The sequence below is a fragment of the Trichomycterus rosablanca genome, chromosome 15 (assembly GCF_030014385.1).
Source record: "Trichomycterus rosablanca isolate fTriRos1 chromosome 15, fTriRos1.hap1, whole genome shotgun sequence".
NCBI lineage: Eukaryota > Metazoa > Chordata > Actinopteri > Siluriformes > Trichomycteridae > Trichomycterus > Trichomycterus rosablanca.
This window is the reverse complement of record NC_086002.1, coordinates 1431256-1448053: the sequence shown is the minus strand read 5'-3', so window position 1 is coordinate 1448053 and position 16798 is coordinate 1431256. Positions and strand designations below refer to the sequence as shown.

Sequence of the window (16798 nt, the reverse complement as noted above, 5' to 3'; positions counted from 1 at the left end):
TGCATCAAGCCTGGACTCACACACACACTCACGGTCAGTTCTGGGTGCTGTAGTCACAAGACCGCGGTTCTGTGCTGATTGTTTTCATTCATTTAAGCATTCATTCGTTCTTTCAGTATCTGGTCAGGGTCAAGGTGGGTCCGGGACAAGTGGGCACATGGCAGGAGTCGCTGGGGTTTAAGGGCCTTGCTCAAGGGCCCAACTGTGTCGACATGGCGATGATGGGGCTTAAAGCAGCAACCTTCAAATTACTATTCTAGTATCTTCACGCTGAATTACAAATGTCCCATTCAGCCTTCCCGCTCTCAGACACGTTCTGGACACCGTCTGGACTGGACCCCGGACCTCAGAGCTAGCATGATGGACATTAGCACTGGTTAAACTGGCCAAACTGGTTCCTTAAAGGTTCTCAGAAGGAAAAACACACACACACACACACACACACTGAGGAGTTTAAAAGTGACTTTACTCAATCAGAAGCACCACAACATGAGGAGTGTGGTTTCACACAACGTGCAGAACATGAGACGCTCAAAACAAGCAGCGTGTTCATCCGCTAGCAAAAAAACATCAGGGCGCGACATTTACGTCTGTGTGACCGCGAAGAACCGGGAGCTTTGCAGGCTTGAGCGTGAGATCACAGAGGCACTAGCACACGAGGGGGACGGGGGGGGAAGGGGTAACGGCGCCGCTCTTCCGATCGCCCGAGATGACTTTCTTTATTTAGTTAGCGTTTAGCCGCGGACGACGGCGAGCCAGCTGTGCTAGCGATTGACGGCTTCTGCAGTCGGCCCCGAGCGATAATTACAACCAAGAAAAGAAAAGCCGCGCCCCCCCCCCCACGCTTCAGTTCGTGTGGAGGATTCAGCAGGCTCGGAGTCCGTCTCGCTTTCGGGTTTTTTTTCGGCGGGGTTTCGTCTCGGTGGGCGTCGGGCGTGACCGCGAGCGGCCGGCTCAGTCACGCGGGCGGCCGCCGCCGCATCATCTTGCATAGTTTTTAATGAAGTCCTGGACTTTACTCCTGAAGTCGTCCTGCAACAGCGAAGAGAAGGTACATCAATCAGTACAGTACACCGTACAGCCAAAAGTATGTGGACACACCTAAATAAACAAACTCTCTTTGAATGTCTTTGAGATGAATTAGAATGTCAACTGAAAGCCAGGACTACAGGTACATGCCTAACCACAAAGGTTCCCACAGATACACTCCAAAAACTATCCACTACCCCCCCCACAGAGACAAATGAAGCCAGCGGCCACATCTTTACCCCAGCCAGTTTGAACACATACAGTGGAACACACTATGCTCCACATATTCCTCCACCCTCATGTCAGCGCCTTTACCAGACACTAGAGGTCACTGTGACCTTCCTCAGGTTTCTAGTGGCCCCTGATATATAGCGTGACCGTGACCCTGAGACCCACCATGAAGCCGAGACCCACTTTGACCCTGAGACCCACCTTGACCCCGAGACCCAGACCCACTATGACTAAGACCCACCATGAACCCGAGACCCACCGTGATCCTGAGACCCACCATGACTCCAAGACCCACAATGACCCCGAGACCCAGACCCACTATGACTAAGACCCACCTTGACCCCGAGACCCAGAGACTCACTGTGATCCTTAGACCCACCATGAAACCAGGACCCACCATGACCCCAAGACCTACCATGACCCACAAGACTCACTGTGACCCTGAGTCCCACCATGACCCAGACCCACCATAATCCCGAGAAACTCTGTGACCCCAAAACCCACTGTGACCCCGAGACCCACCATGACCCCAAGACTCACCGTGACCCCGAGACACAGACCCATTCATGCCAGACATGCGATACTAACGCTTTAATAACGGACCCGTGATTTACAACGTTAATGCCTGGCGCCATCGTCTGGTAGAACGGTGGAACTACACATCTTACTCATGTATTCTGCTGCAGAAGCCTGGTTCTGCTGTTCCACCTCCATTTTGGGGCAAAGTCCTATGTAACTGGAACCCGAAAATTTGTGGAGGTTTCATTTTAAATTTTCAGCATTTAGCAGACGCTTTTATCCAAAGCGACTTACACAGTGAGCTGAACACGATGAGCAATTGAGGGTTAAGAGACTTGCTTAGGGACCCAAAAGTGGCAACTTGCTTGAACCGGCAACCTTCTGTTTACTAGTCCAGTACCTTAACCACTGAGCTATCACCGGCCCTTCAGTACCTTAACCACTGAGCTATCACTGGCCCTTCAGTACCTTAACCACTGAGCTATCACCGGCCCTTCAGTACCTTAACCACTGAGCTATCACCGGCCCTTCAGTACCTTAACCACTGAGCTATCACTGGCCCTTCAGTACCTTAACCACTGAGCTATCACCGGCCCTTCAGTACCTTAACCACTGAGCTATCACCGGCCCTTCAGTACCTTAACCACTGAGCTATCACTGGCCCTTCAGTACCTTAACCACTGAGCTATCACCGGCCCTTCAGTACCTTAACCACTGAGCTATCACTGGCCCTTCAGTACCTTAACCACTGAACTATCACCGGCCCTTCAGTACCTTAACCACTGAACTATCACTGGCCCTTCAGTACCTTAACCACTGAGCTATCACTGGCCCTTCAGTACCTTAACCACTGAACTATCACCGGCCCTTCAGTACCTTAACCACTGAACTATCACCGGCCCTTCAGTACCTTAACCACTGAACTATCACCGGCCCTTCAGTACCTTAACCACTGAACTATCACCGGCCCTTCAGTACCTTAACCACTGAGCTATCACTGGCCCTTCAGTACCTTAACCACTGAACTATCACCGGCCCTTCAGTACCTTAACCACTGAGCTATCACCGGCCCTTCAGTACCTTAACCACTGAGCTATCACCGGCCCTTCAGTACCTTAACCACTGAACTATCACCGGCCCTTCAGTACCTTAACCACTGAGCTATCACTGGCCCTTCAGTACCTTAACCACTGAACTATCACCGGCCCTTCAGTACCTTAACCACTGAACTATCACCGGCCCTTCAGTACCTTAACCACTGAGCTATCACTGGCCCTTCAGTACCTTAACCACTGAGCTATCACTGGCCCTTCAGTACCTTAACCACTGAGCTATCACCGGCCCTTCAGTACCTTAACCACTGAACTATCACTGGCCCTTCAGTACCTTAACCACTGAACTATCACTGGCCCTTCAGTACCTTAACCACTGAGCTATCACTGGCCCTTCAGTACCTTAACCACTGAGCTATCACTGGCCCTTCAGTACCTTAACCACTGAACTATCACTGGCCCTTCAGTACCTTAACCACTGAACTATCACTGGCCCTTCAGTACCTTAACCACTGAGCTATCACTGGCCCTTCAGTACCTTAACCACTGAGCTATCACTGGCCCTTCAGTACCTTAACCACTGAACTATCACTGGCCCTTCAGTACCTTAACCACTGAACTATCACTGGCCCTTCAGTACCTTAACCACTGAACTATCACTGGCCCTTCAGTACCTTAACCACTGAACTATCACTGGCCCTTCAGTACCTTAACCACTGAGCTATCACCGGCCCTTCAGTACCTTAACCACTGAACTATCACCGGCCCTTCAGTACCTTAACCACTGAACTATCACCGGCCCTTCAGTACCTTAACCACTGAACTATCACCGGCCCTTCAGTACCTTAACCACTGAACTATCACTGGCCCTTCAGTACCTTAACCACTGAGCTATCACTGGCCCTTCAGTACCTTAACCACTGAGCTATCACCGGCCCTTCAGTACCTTAACCACTGAACTATCACCGGCCCTTCAGTACCTTAACCACTGAACTATCACCGGCCCTTCAGTACCTTAACCACTGAACTATCACCGGCCCTTCAGTACCTTAACCACTGAACTATCACCGGCCCTTCAGTACCTTAACCACTGAGCTATCACTGGCCCTTCAGTACCTTAACCACTGAGCTATCACTGGCCCTTCAGTACCTTAACCACTGAGCTATCACTGGCCCTTCAGTACCTTAACCACTGAACTATCACTGGCCCTTCAGTACCTTAACCACTGAACTATCACCGGCCCTTCAGTACCTTAACCACTGAACTATCACTGGCCCTTCAGTACAAGATGATTTATTTTTTTTAAAGGTACAGTACCCTGTCCCGTAGATGGTGCTCAGCAGCGTCTATGTTCAGTGGATCATCAAAGTTCAGCAGATCCTGTTCAGAAAAGATTCAGAATTCAGTAAATCCACACGTTATATGCAATAAGTGACCAAAAATATGTGGACGCTCGTGCTAACTCGTGGAGTTTAGGTTTTTGGAATGTCGTTTGCAAGCCGTACCCTGACCTTACAGATGACTGAACGAGCACGAATGCACACAGAAGATTTTATTAGACATCACGGCTTTTGAGTGGGATGTCCAACAAGCTCATGCTCAGGTGTCCACATACTTTAGACCATTTATTGTACATAAAAGAGAAAACAGATCAATAAACAACAATAACAGGCACTTACAGTGAAGAGTGAGTTCAATCCCCAAACTACATCCTGTGGAAGAACAGCACAGGTTAGAGAGCGCGCACGCACACACACACACACCAATCGGCCAAAACATTAGGACCACCCGCCTAACACAAAGTCAAAGGAGCTCTGCCCCGCCCTGCCGAGACGTCTGTAGGAGTCCTGTGGTATCTGGTACCAAAACGTTACCAGCATCTCCTTTAATTACAGGAATTTTTGGACCAGTCCACCTTCCTCAGAGACCTGGTGCCCATCATAGGTGCTTAGGACGATGGGGTGGAGTTAGCATGGGCACTTTGACTGGCACAGAAGAGCTGGATTCACTGTGTTCTGCCACATTCACCTCATCACCAGGGTTCAAATCATCTGCAGTTTGATCCACACTAGAGCTTCTGTTGGTCCGGGTCCACGGTGGCCTGTGTCTAACGATCTGGTCCTGATCAAAGTCCTCCAGGTCTTCATGCTGATCAGATCTGCTGCGGCCTCATGCACGTTTGAAAGGGGTGGTCCTAATGTTCCGGCTCATTTGTTTATTTCTATACTGTATGTTTGGTTAAGGGTGGACGGGTCATGATGTGAAAGTAGGCGTCTCACCTTTAGCGTGCGTGTGGGTGCCCACCCTGTGCCATCGATCGAGTGCTCGCGCAGTAAACTACAACACAGATTCAGACGTTCTCATCACAAACCCATCACAAACATCAAGCTCCTCCGTCGGTATCTACAGGGGGTCTGAGGAGCCTCCGGTTACATTTCTAGACCCAATTTATGTGACCCAAAATGTCGGGTATAGTTAAAAACCTTACAGAAATCCGGGTATACAGAATCATGCCCATGTGCCCCGTCATTGGTGCATTATGGCAGGTGGCACGGAGACGCGGATGATGAGCCTCCGCCTCTTTAATCACACAGGTTCCTTCCTCACAGTGTCGCCGGCTCCTGTTATCTTTAAAAACCATAATACTGGGATCGACCCGGACTGGTTTTCCACGGGCGCACATGCCTTTACTCTCTCTTTTCTTTGGGAGCTCTGCTGGTGTGTCGGCTTTTTCAGCTATTAATGAAGTGGAGATTTTCAGAACCAGTTTTTGGTAAATGCAGGCTGCACTGGTCCCTTTTTTATCCACTTTCTCTGTTGTGGGCTGCAGATGTTTTCCATTCTTCTGGCCACCCCTTCCACCCTTTGGTTTTGTTCTACCTTGGTTAAGCATCTGGCAAATTGGGTTCATTTTTAATTCTTACAGATATATTAATATAAAAACACCACCAGTTTTCAGTTTTCACCGTTTACGTCCCAACTTCATAATGAAGACAATGAAATATTTAATGCTTTTAATTCCCAACGTGCCACTTAAAAGAAGTCAGGACTGTAGAGGTTCAGGCTGGTGAACACACTGAGACTGGTCAGTACATGAATATAATAAATGAGGTGTGGTGAGGAGGATCTTTTACCTCAGACAGATTTCTCCTGTCTCAGCGATGTTTGGGTGCCATATTCTGGTGGAGCACTTCACTTTAGGAGGCTGTGGATCACACAGACATCAGTCACAGAGTCGGTGACGTTAATGCACTGCGGTTCATAAACTTTTCATCAGCGAGTGTAGAGAGTCAGTGGTTCTCAACCTGGGGGGTCGGGACACCGAATCCACCCACCGCTCGGGTGGTGCAGCGGTCTGACGTGCCAGCTCTCATCCGTGCTATGGATTCAGCCGGGTGTCTAACTAAAACAAATTGAGGGTTGTGGGGGGTCACATGGAGCAGCGTAGCTTGGCTCTCCGTTCCCGTTATGGCTCTCTGTAAGACCCCGCCCTGGCAGGTGAAAAGAAGTGGTTCTCCTCCGCCAGGAAAAGAGTATTACGGTATTACAGGTACAAAAAAATTGGAGAAATCCAATAAATAAAAATAAAAAATATATATATATTAAATAAAAAATGTATTAAATCCAGTACTTTAATCAAATAAAATTTATAAATAAAAATAATTAATTAATTAATAAAATATATAAATAAATAAAATAATAAAATAAATACATTTATTAAAGAAATGTAATGAATTTAAATAAAATACAAATTAAATGAATACATAAATAAAAAATACTTTAAATAATGAAACAAAATAAATGAACAACTGAATAAAATTTAAAAAATGAATAAATAAAATACAATAATTAAATTAATTAAACAGTAAAAAATTTAAAAAAGATTATTCAATAATTTAATTAAATAAAATTAATTAATAAAAAATAAAAATAATAAATTAATTAAATTAATAAATAAAATATATAAATAAATAAAATAATAAACGAAATACATAAATAAATAATAAATACATATACATAATAAAATACATAATAAATGAACAAATAAATAAAAAAATTAAATAAATACATAAAAATACATAAAACATAAATATTTTAAATAATGAAACAAAATAAATGAACAACTAAATAAAAAAAAAGTAAAAAAAAAAAAAAGAACAAATAAAATACATTTATTAAAATTTACTGTATTCATTAATTAATTTAATAAATGTTAATAATAAATTCTGGGCTGAATCAGCTGACAGAAAAGATCTGAATTATAAATCAGCTGCATTCAATTATTAAAATCTTTTCACTGAGGGGTCAAAGGGGTCACCGGGCAAAAAAGCCCATAAAGAGAAACCCATAAAGCCATCAACCACTTTATCCTGGTCAGGGTTGTGGTGAGTGTGGCTTCACAGAGAAACACTAGGCACAGTGCAGGAGGACCCTGAGCAGAGCGTCAGCTATTCCCACAGACAGTCGATCACGTCTGCGTAGAGGCCCGGGCGGCTGATAGCACGACTAAGATTGGAACTCGGATCCAGACTGCTGCACCACCCACCCACCCACCCACCCACCCACACAACACACTCCCAGAATTCAGCGTTTCCTTTGATCTGTTTGCAGACGGGCACTTACCACCATGTTGTAGGCTTCAGGAACTTTAATCTCAAACTGGAACTTCCCTCCCAGGTAGTACCCTTCATCTACAGAGAACACACACACACACACACACACACACACACACACACACACACACACACACACACACACACACACACACAAACACACACACAAACACACACACAAACACACACACACAAACACACACACACACACACACACACACACACTACATTACCATGAAACACTGGTACTCAGACAGTACACCTGAAAGTAGAGTGTGAGTCTGCCATGTTTGCGTTTGAGAAACACAGGGGATTTGGGCGTGTCTGTGAGAAGTGTTCTGTCCTTTAATGATTCCCATGACAGTAGATGTCGCTGTTACACCAACAGACAATCAAGTCCTTAGACATGGTCAGTAGTGTCTGTAGAGCGCCCGACCAGGCCGGCAGCATCCAGCACCACCCCGGCCCCTGACACTCATGTTCTCTGGGTAATAATTCCACCCCTGGTGATCCCCAAAATAAATTCTACACTCTTCTACTACGCACATCTGGATATTTGGGTTGGAGGGGTTCTCACCTGGACTAATGGTCAGATGAAAGTGATGGAGCTTGTTGACATCAGGAAACAGGACCTTACAGGTATCTGCAGCAAGAGTCAAAACAAACATCTCAGCACGACGGCTCACAGTCATGTTCCTACATCCACCGATCAGCCATAACATTAAAACCACCTCCTTATTTCTACGCTCACTGTCCATTTTATCAGCTCCACTTACCATATAGAAGCACTTTGTAGTTCTACAATCACTGACTGTAGTCCATCTGTTTCTCTACATGCTTTGTTAGCTCCTTTCACCCTGTTCTTCAATGGTCAGGACCCCCACAGGACCCCCACAGAGCAGGTATTATTTAGGTGGTGGATGATTCTCAGCACTGCAGTGACACTGACATGGTGGTGGTGTGTTAGTGTGTGTTGTGCTGGTATGAGTGGATCAGACACAGCAGCGCTGCTGGAGGTTTTAAACACCTCACTGTCACTGCTGGACTGAGAATAGTCCACCAACCAAAAATATCCAGCCAACAGCGCCCCGTGGGCGGCGTCCTGTGACCTCTGATGAAGGTCTAGAAGATGACCGACTCAAACAGCAGCAATAGATGAGCGATCGTCTCTGACTTTACATCTACAAGGTGGACCGACTAGGTAGGAGTGTCTAATAGAGTGGACAGTGAGTGGACACGGTATTTAGAACCTCCACTCATACCAGCACAACACACACTAACACACCACCACCATGTCAGTGTCACTGCAGGTCTGAGAATGATCCACCACCTAAATAATACCTGCTCTGTGGGGGTCCTGTGGGGGTCCTGACCATTGAAGAACAGCATGAAAGGGGGTAACAAAGCATGCAGAGAAACAGATGGAGTACAGTCAGTAATTGTAGAACTACAAAGTGCTTCTATATAATAATGCACGTTGATATAATTGCAAATTTAGGATATTTAATTTAAAACATTAATAAAAACCCCTATAACAGTGAAAAACAGTCAGATCTGTCAGAAATCTTGTTTTCCTGCATCGTTTGGTGACTCCAGATCCCGTCTGTGTTTTTAATCTTTATTGATCCATCAGAAATGTAGAATAATGTGGTTAAAATCCATGTTTTAGTCCCTCAGTGCTGTTAATCTCACATATCCATCCTTCTGATAATACAAATATGGAAATATTCTCATCAATCAGGTCACGTTTTGAACAGAAATGTTCATTATCTGTATCTACTGAAGGTCACGGAAGAGCATTAGTAGGTTCTCCCTTTTTCCCCTGTATGTTTAATAACACTTGGATTGTAACTCTGACAGAAGATTCGTCTCCACGTTCATCCCTGTTACTTCCATTTATTATTTATTTAAAAAAAGAACATTTTGTGATGAATAGACTAGACTGTGCCCTGTGTTCTGGCGCTTTAGCATGTTCTCCACGCTGCTATATTTCATGTATGTACTAATCTAATGTTAAAACTTTCAGTCCTGTTACGTTCAGTCTTGTCTCTCATATACAGCTCATCTTCCACTTAGAAACCTTGTACAAATGAAACAAAGGTGCGAATGCGAACGAGCGAGTTTTACTCACTGGGAAGATTCGCCTCCAGCTCTGCAACCTCTGCACACAATAATAATAATAATAATATTTAATCATTTTGCAACAGACATGAGATTTTATTAAAGATGCACTATACAGCCAAAAGTATTTGGACACCCAGCCATAAGCTTGTCGGACGTCCAGTTCCAAAAATAAATTTCTATTTGTTTGGCTGGGTGGTGATTGATCAGTCGATGTTCCGGTTCATCCCAGAGCTGTTGCGTGGTGCTAAGGTCAGAACTTTGTGCAAAAAAAAAGAAGGAAAGGGCCTTCCCTAATCTGTTTCTGCAAAGTAGTATCTTCATCAAGCTGGGACAGAAACCAACAGACTGACTCAGACTGAGCGGGATACAGGTCAGCAATGAATGACATGACGCTGGAACCTGAGTGTCACTGTGCACAGTCGGAAGAGGAAAGGCGAGTCACTATGCCTACTGTGAAGCATGCTGGTGGTAGCACTGTGCAGAAAGCGGACGCAGCAATGAAGAAAAAAGGGCTGGACATGGACCCTGCTGAGAACATGTGAACGGTACCACCAACTGGGGCGCGAGGAACTAGGACGTGCGTGTGTGTGTGTGTGTGTGTGTGTGTGTGTGTGTGTGTGTTGAACCTTTAATGAGGAGTCGGTCCCGGACCGAGACTCTGTGTGAGGCGTCGGTGGAACCCGAGGCCGCTCCGCTCGCCTGGACCCCGTCCTCCTTCTTCAGCTTTCTCGTCAGCGTCAGCATGGCTGACCTACACACACACACACACACACACACACACACACACACACACACACCTGCAGAAGAAACAACATCAGTGTGTGTTACCATGGGATCAGGGACAGCAGTGTGAGAAAGAAGCCCCTTCGACTGTCCACGGCCAAGCAAGCTTTATATTACCATGTGACTAAGGGCTGCGGTGTGAGAAAGCTTCTTAAACTGTCCACAGCCAAGCAAGCTTTTCATAACCATGGGATAGGATACTGCAGTATGAGAAAGCTTCTTACACTGTCCACAGTCAAGCAAGCTTTATATTACCATGTGACTAAGGGCTGCGGTGTGAGAAAGCTTCTTAAACTGTCCACAGTCAAGCAAGCTTTTCATAACCATGGGATAGGATACTGCAGTATGAGAAAGCTTCTTACACTGTCCACAGTCAAGCAAGCTTTATATTACCATGTGACTAAGGGCTGCAGTGTGAGAAAGCTTCTTACACTGTCCACAGTCAAGCAAGCTTTATATGTAATGAGATTAGGGGCTGCAGTGTAAGTAGGAAGCTGCTTTTCCAAAATAGCTCAAGTGGAGTTTGTTAAACTGTCCACAGTCAAGCAGGCTTTATATTACCATGGTATTAGAGGATTTAGTGCAGGGAAGCTGCCTATCCAAAATAGCTCAAGTGGGGTTGGTTAAACTGTCCACAGTCAAGCAAGCTTTATATTACCGCGTGATTAGTGGCTTCAGTGCAAGGAAGCTGCTTTTCCAAAATAGCTCAAGTGGGGTTGGGTAAACTGTCCACAGTCAAGCAAGCTTTACACTACAATGGGTTTAGAGGCAGCAGTGTGAGAAGGAAGCCCCTTCAATTGACTACAGCCAAGCAAGCTTTATATTACCATGTGACTAAGGGCTGCGGTGTAAGAAAGAAGAGCCTTAAACTGACCACAGCCAAGCAAGCTTTATATTACCATGTGATTAGGGACAGCAATGTGAGAAGAAAGCCCCTTAAACTGTCCACAGTCAAGCAAGCTGTATATTACCATGTGACTAAGGGCAACAATGTGAGAAAGAAGCCCCTTACAAGCTCCCACGGCTATTTAAAGCTCACTTGACTGTGCACAGTGTCAGCAGATACTTTGACAGCTGCGCTAGCCTGTTGGAGGAGCTACTGTAGCAGCTTCAGGTTGATTTATACTTCAGTTTAATCCATAAATATTCCGGACTGCTGTCAATCCGAGTTAATCCGATCAAATCCGACCAATCAGTCACGTGATCCGAGTGCGGAATGACAGCTGATGGTTCTAACAGAAGTGATTAGCGGTTAGCCGTGTATGCTAACACTTACCTTCTGTAGAGTTCAGTACAGCCGCTAACACCACTATCCCCGCACTAACAGCCTCTTATCTTACACCATAGTCCTGCACTAAAGTCTAAACCATCACCAGAACACTCATAACATTATAATAACAGTAATTACATCCCTTATTTATAACATAAACAAGCGCTAACTTGCTAAACACCTCCGGCAAATGTCAATAACAGCGAGCCGACTGGAAACAAACGCCCAACTAAAGGTTCCGCCTCGGTCAGCGCGTTTAAACACTCCGTGACCAAAAGTATCTGGACACCTGACCATGTGGATTTGACATAACCATCTCCCACAGTACGAGACTCCTCTGGGAGGGCGGTCATTCGACCTTCTCAAAGTATTTGGGAGATACATGCAGACACATTCCAAACTCTTCACAGGGACAGGAACACAGGAGGCACAAACTGAGTCTTTGGGACACATTACAAGATTTAACCATGATGAGTCTGATGAGGACTTTGCGAGTTCAGGCACTGATGTTGGGCGAGAAGGCCTGGCTCACAATCGACATTCCTATTCATCCCAAAAGAGTTCAATTAGGATGATGTTCTTCCCCTCCAAACCCATCAAACCACGTCTTTATAGACCTGACGTTGTGCACAGGGGTACAGTCAAGCTGGAAAAGGAAATGACCTTCCCTAAACTGTTGCTGCAAAGTTGGAAGCACCAGGGAATCGAACCCAGGACCTTCTTGCTGTGGGGCGACAGTGCTACCCAGTGCCGCCCTCCCAAATAAGATTCGTTTAGGATAAAGTTCCTCCTGGCGTTGTGGTACAGAGGCAAAAGAAATCCGGAGTATCCACCAAGACGGAGAACATGACAAACTCATGTGACCAGGAGTAAGAAACAAATTTAGGAACCATGTCGCTGTGCATGTCCTGCTCTACCGGGTGCGATTCAATGTGCAGCATGGTGGCTGGGCTGTTAAAGTGAAGAGTTTGGCACGTTCTCCGTGCGTCTGTGTTTGAATCATGCACAAGCTGGATCGGCTGCTCTATCTAAATCGCCCCTTGCTGTAGGTTAGAGCCTAAACGTCTGAGGATTGAATGACATGTGACTGACTTTGGCCCTGTTCTGTGTGTCAGGGCGGCACAGGACCCACCGCGACTCTGATCAGGACCACGCCAATTTAAAAGCGAATGAGCTGTAACGCGTTATTGAAGCAGCAGATGGCGGTGTTGGACTATTTTTGCTCCTGCATTCCCGCTCAGTTCTTACTCATCCGATCATAAGTCGCCCTTTCACCCTGATCGGGGTCGCTGTGGGTCCAAACCATATCCTGGAATCGCTGTTTGCCAGGCAGGTGTGAGCTATGGTACGCTCACTGACACCTAAATGCAATCTAAAGCAAACCAAGGATGCCCTAAAGAAACCCTTATTGACATATAGAGAACATGCCAAACCCCGACCAGATAGATACAGTACTAAATAATAGAGAAACACGGGGATCGAACCTGCAGCTGTGCGGCACCCACTTTTGAAGCCAGCTGCGCAGCATGTCGCACTATGAGTTAAACAGTAGATGGCAGCATAGGAATTTATGACCAAAAGTATGTGGACACTTGATTACTGTGTTCAGTTATCAATACATGGCAATTAATTATTGGATATGTGTTCTATTTTCTGTGTTGTAACAGTTTGGGGAAGGCCCCTTCCTATTTCTATAGGTCTGTTTCCTAAACACACGGTTGACCCCGTTTAAGTGTAGAGTGTTCCGAAACCTAGTGAACAGGCCTCTGAGGAGAGTGGAGGCTGTTACAGCAGTGAATGGATTTGGAGGTGATGCTCAGGTGTCCACATACGTTTGTGCGTGTGAGTGTGTGTGTGTGTGGGTGTGTGTGTGTGTGTGTGTGTGTGTGTGTGTGTGTGTGGATGTGTGTGTGTGTGTGTGTGTGTGGGTGTGTGTGTGTGTGTGTGGATGAGTGCAGCTCTGATTGATGTCGTTCGTCAGCGCTCGCTGTTCAAGTGTCATCCAATCTATTAGGTTCTGATTTAAGGTGTGAGGAACGACAGTGTGTGTGTGTGTGTGTATGTGTGTGTGTGTGACATGTTGATGAAATTATTGGTTTGAGCCAATTAATTAGAATATTAGGTGACATTAAACACATCAATCAATGTCAAAGCAAGTGAGTGTGTGTGTGTGTGTTGTGTAATACGTTGGTTTGTTGTGTGTATGCTGTGTGCTGTGTGTATGTGTTTGTGTTTTTGTGTGTTAGTGTGAGTGTGTTGTGTAAGGTGTGTGTATATGTCTGTGTATGTGTGTGGGTGTTGTGTGCTGTGTGTAAGTGTGTGTATGTGTGTAAATGTGTATGTTGTGTAAGCTGTGTGTATGTACTGTGTGTGTGTAGGTAGTGTGTGTATGTTGTGTGTGTATGTGGGTATACAGTGTATCACAAAAGTGAGTACACCCCTCACATTTCTGCAGATATTTAAGTATATCTTTTCATGGGACAACACTGACAAAATGACACTTTGACACAATGAAAAGTAGTCTGTGTGCAGCTTATATAACAGTGTAAATTTATTCTTCCCTCAAAATAACTCAATATACAGCCATTAATGTCTAAACCACCGGCAACAAAAGTGAGTACACCCCTTAGTGAAAGTTCCTGAAGTGTCAATATTTTGTGTGGCCACCATTATTTCCCAGAACTGCCTTAACTCTCCTGGGCATGGAGTTTACCAGAGCTTCACAGGTTGCCACTGGAATGCTTTTCCACTCCTCCATGACGACATCACGGAGCTGGCGGATATTCGAGACTTTGCGCTCCTCCACCTTCCGCTTGAGGATGCCCCAAAGATGTTCTATTGGGTTTAGGTCTGGAGACATGCTTGGCCAGTCCATCACCTTTACCCTCAGCCTCTTCAATAAAGCAGTGGTCGTCTTAGAGGTGTGTTTGGGGTCATTATCATGCTGGAACACTGCCCTGCGACCCAGTTTCCGGAGGGAGGGGATCATGCTCTGCTCAGTATTTCACAGTACATATTGGAGTTCATGTGTCCCTCAATGAAATGTAACTCCCCAACACCTGCTGCACTCATGCAGCCCCAGACCATGGCATTCCCACCACCATGCTTGACTGTAGGCATGACACACTTATCTTTGTACTCCTCACCTGATTGCCGCCACACATGCTTGAGACCATCTGAACCAAACAAATTAATCTTGGTCTCATCAGACCATAGGACATGGTTCCAGTATTCCATGTCCTTTGTTGACATGTCTTCAGCAAACTGTTTGCGGGCTTTCTTGTGTAGAGACTTCAGAAGAGGCTTCCTTCTGGGGTGACAGCCATGCAGACCAATTTGATGTAGTGTGCGGCGTATGGTCTGAGCACTGACAGGCTGACCCCCCACCTTTTCAATCTCTGCAGCAATGCTGACAGCACTCCTGCGCCTATCTTTCAAAGACAGCAGTTGGATGTGACGCTGAGCACGTGCACTCAGCTTCTTTGGACGACCAACGCGAGGTCTGTTCTGAGTGGACCCTGCTCTTTTAAAACGCTGGATGATCTTGGCCACTGTGCTGCAGCTCAGTTTCAGGGTGTTGGCAATCTTCTTGTAGCCTTGGCCATCTTCATGTAGCGCAACAATTCGTCTTTTAAGATCCTCAGAGAGTTCTTTGCCATGAGGTGCCATGTTGGAACTTTCAGTGACCAGTATGAGAGAGTGTGAGAGCTGTACTACTAAATTGAACACACCTGCTCCCTATGCACACCTGAGACCTAGTAACACTAACAAATCACATGACATTTTGGAGGGAAAATGACAAGCAGTGCTCAATTTGGACATTTAGGGGTGTAGTCTCTTAGGGGTGTACTCACTTTTGTTGCCGGTGGTTTAGACATTAATGGCTGTATATTGAGTTATTTTGAGGGAAGATTAAATTTACACTGTTATATAAGCTGCACACAGACTACTTTTCATTGTGTCAAAGTGTCATTTTGTCAGTGTTGTCCCATGAAAAGATATACTTAAATATCTGCAGAAATGTGAGGGGTGTACTCACTTTTGTGATACACTGTATGTGTGTGTTCTTGTAGTATGTGCTATGTGTATCTGAATCTATGTTGTGTGTATGTTATGGGTGTGTTGTGTGTATGTTATGTATGTGTGTATTGTGTGTATCTGAATCTGTGTTGTGTGTATGTAGTGTGTGTGTTGTGTGTATGTTATGTATGTGTGTATTGTGTGTATCTGAATCTGTGTTGTGTGTATGTTATGGGTGTGTAAGGTGTGTTTAGTGTATCTGAATCTGTGTGAATGTGTGTGTATGTACTGTGTGAATGTGTGTGTGTGTGTGTGTGTTGTGTGTATATATGAGTGTATGTTGTGTGCTGTGTATGTGTGTTATGTGAATCTGAAAGTGTGTGTGTGTGTGTGTTGTGTGTACTGTGTGTGTTGTGTGTATTTTGTGTATGTTATGTGTGTGTTGTGTGTACTGTGTGTATGTGTGTGTTGTGTGTATTGTGTGTATGTTATGTGTGTGTGTGTGTGTGTGTTGTCTGTATTTAAATCTTTGTGTGTGTTAGGTTGTGTGCTGTGTGGGAGTGTTGTGTGTGTATGTCGTGTGTATTGTGTGTATCTGAATCTGTGTGTCTTGTGTGTATGTAGTGTGTGTGTATGTGTATTTTGTGTGTGTGTGTGTGTGTTTAGTGTATCTGAATCTTTGTGTGTTTGTGTGTGTGTGTGTGTTGTGTGTATCTGAATCTGTGTGTCTTGTGTGTATGTATGTTGTGTGTATGTGTGTGTTGTGTGTATGTGTATGTGTGTGTGTTGTGTGTATCTGAATCTGTGTGTCTTGTGTGTATGTACATTGTGTGTGTGTATGTGTGTGTTGTGTGTATGTATGTTGTGTGTGTATGTGTGTGTGTACATAGTGTGTGTGTGAGTGTGTTGTGTGTATCTGAATCTGTGTGTCTTGTGTGTATGTACAGTGTGTGTGTGTATGTGTGTGTTGTGTGTGTATGTGTGTGTACATAGTGTGTGTGAGTGTGTTGTGTCTATCTGAATGTGTGACTTGTGTGTATGTTTGTGTATGTTAGGTGTGTGTGTGAGTGTGTTGTGTGTATGTATGTGTGTGAGTGTGTACATAGTGTATGTGTGTGTGTGCTGTGTGGGAGTGTTGTGTGTATCTGAATCAGTG

The 16798-nt window shown here is 45.3% G+C and overlaps 1 protein-coding gene across 1 annotated transcript; it reads right to left on the bottom strand.

The window, feature by feature from the left end:
• Window positions 1-448: 448 nt before the first annotated feature.
• ube2f (ubiquitin-conjugating enzyme E2F (putative)) lies at window positions 449-11846 on the bottom strand. Its single transcript, XM_063010645.1, has 10 exons — window positions 11629-11846; window positions 10196-10366; window positions 9577-9606; window positions 8023-8088; window positions 7456-7523; window positions 5967-6037; window positions 5112-5169; window positions 4512-4544; window positions 4150-4212; window positions 449-1032 (listed from the first exon to the last, which is right to left on the bottom strand). Exons 2-10 carry the CDS (start codon window positions 10311-10313, stop codon window positions 982-984), a joined length of 558 nt encoding a protein of 185 aa, XP_062866715.1. The 5' UTR covers window positions 10314-10366; window positions 11629-11846; the 3' UTR covers window positions 449-981.
• Between the last annotated feature and the right edge of the window lie 4952 nt (window positions 11847-16798).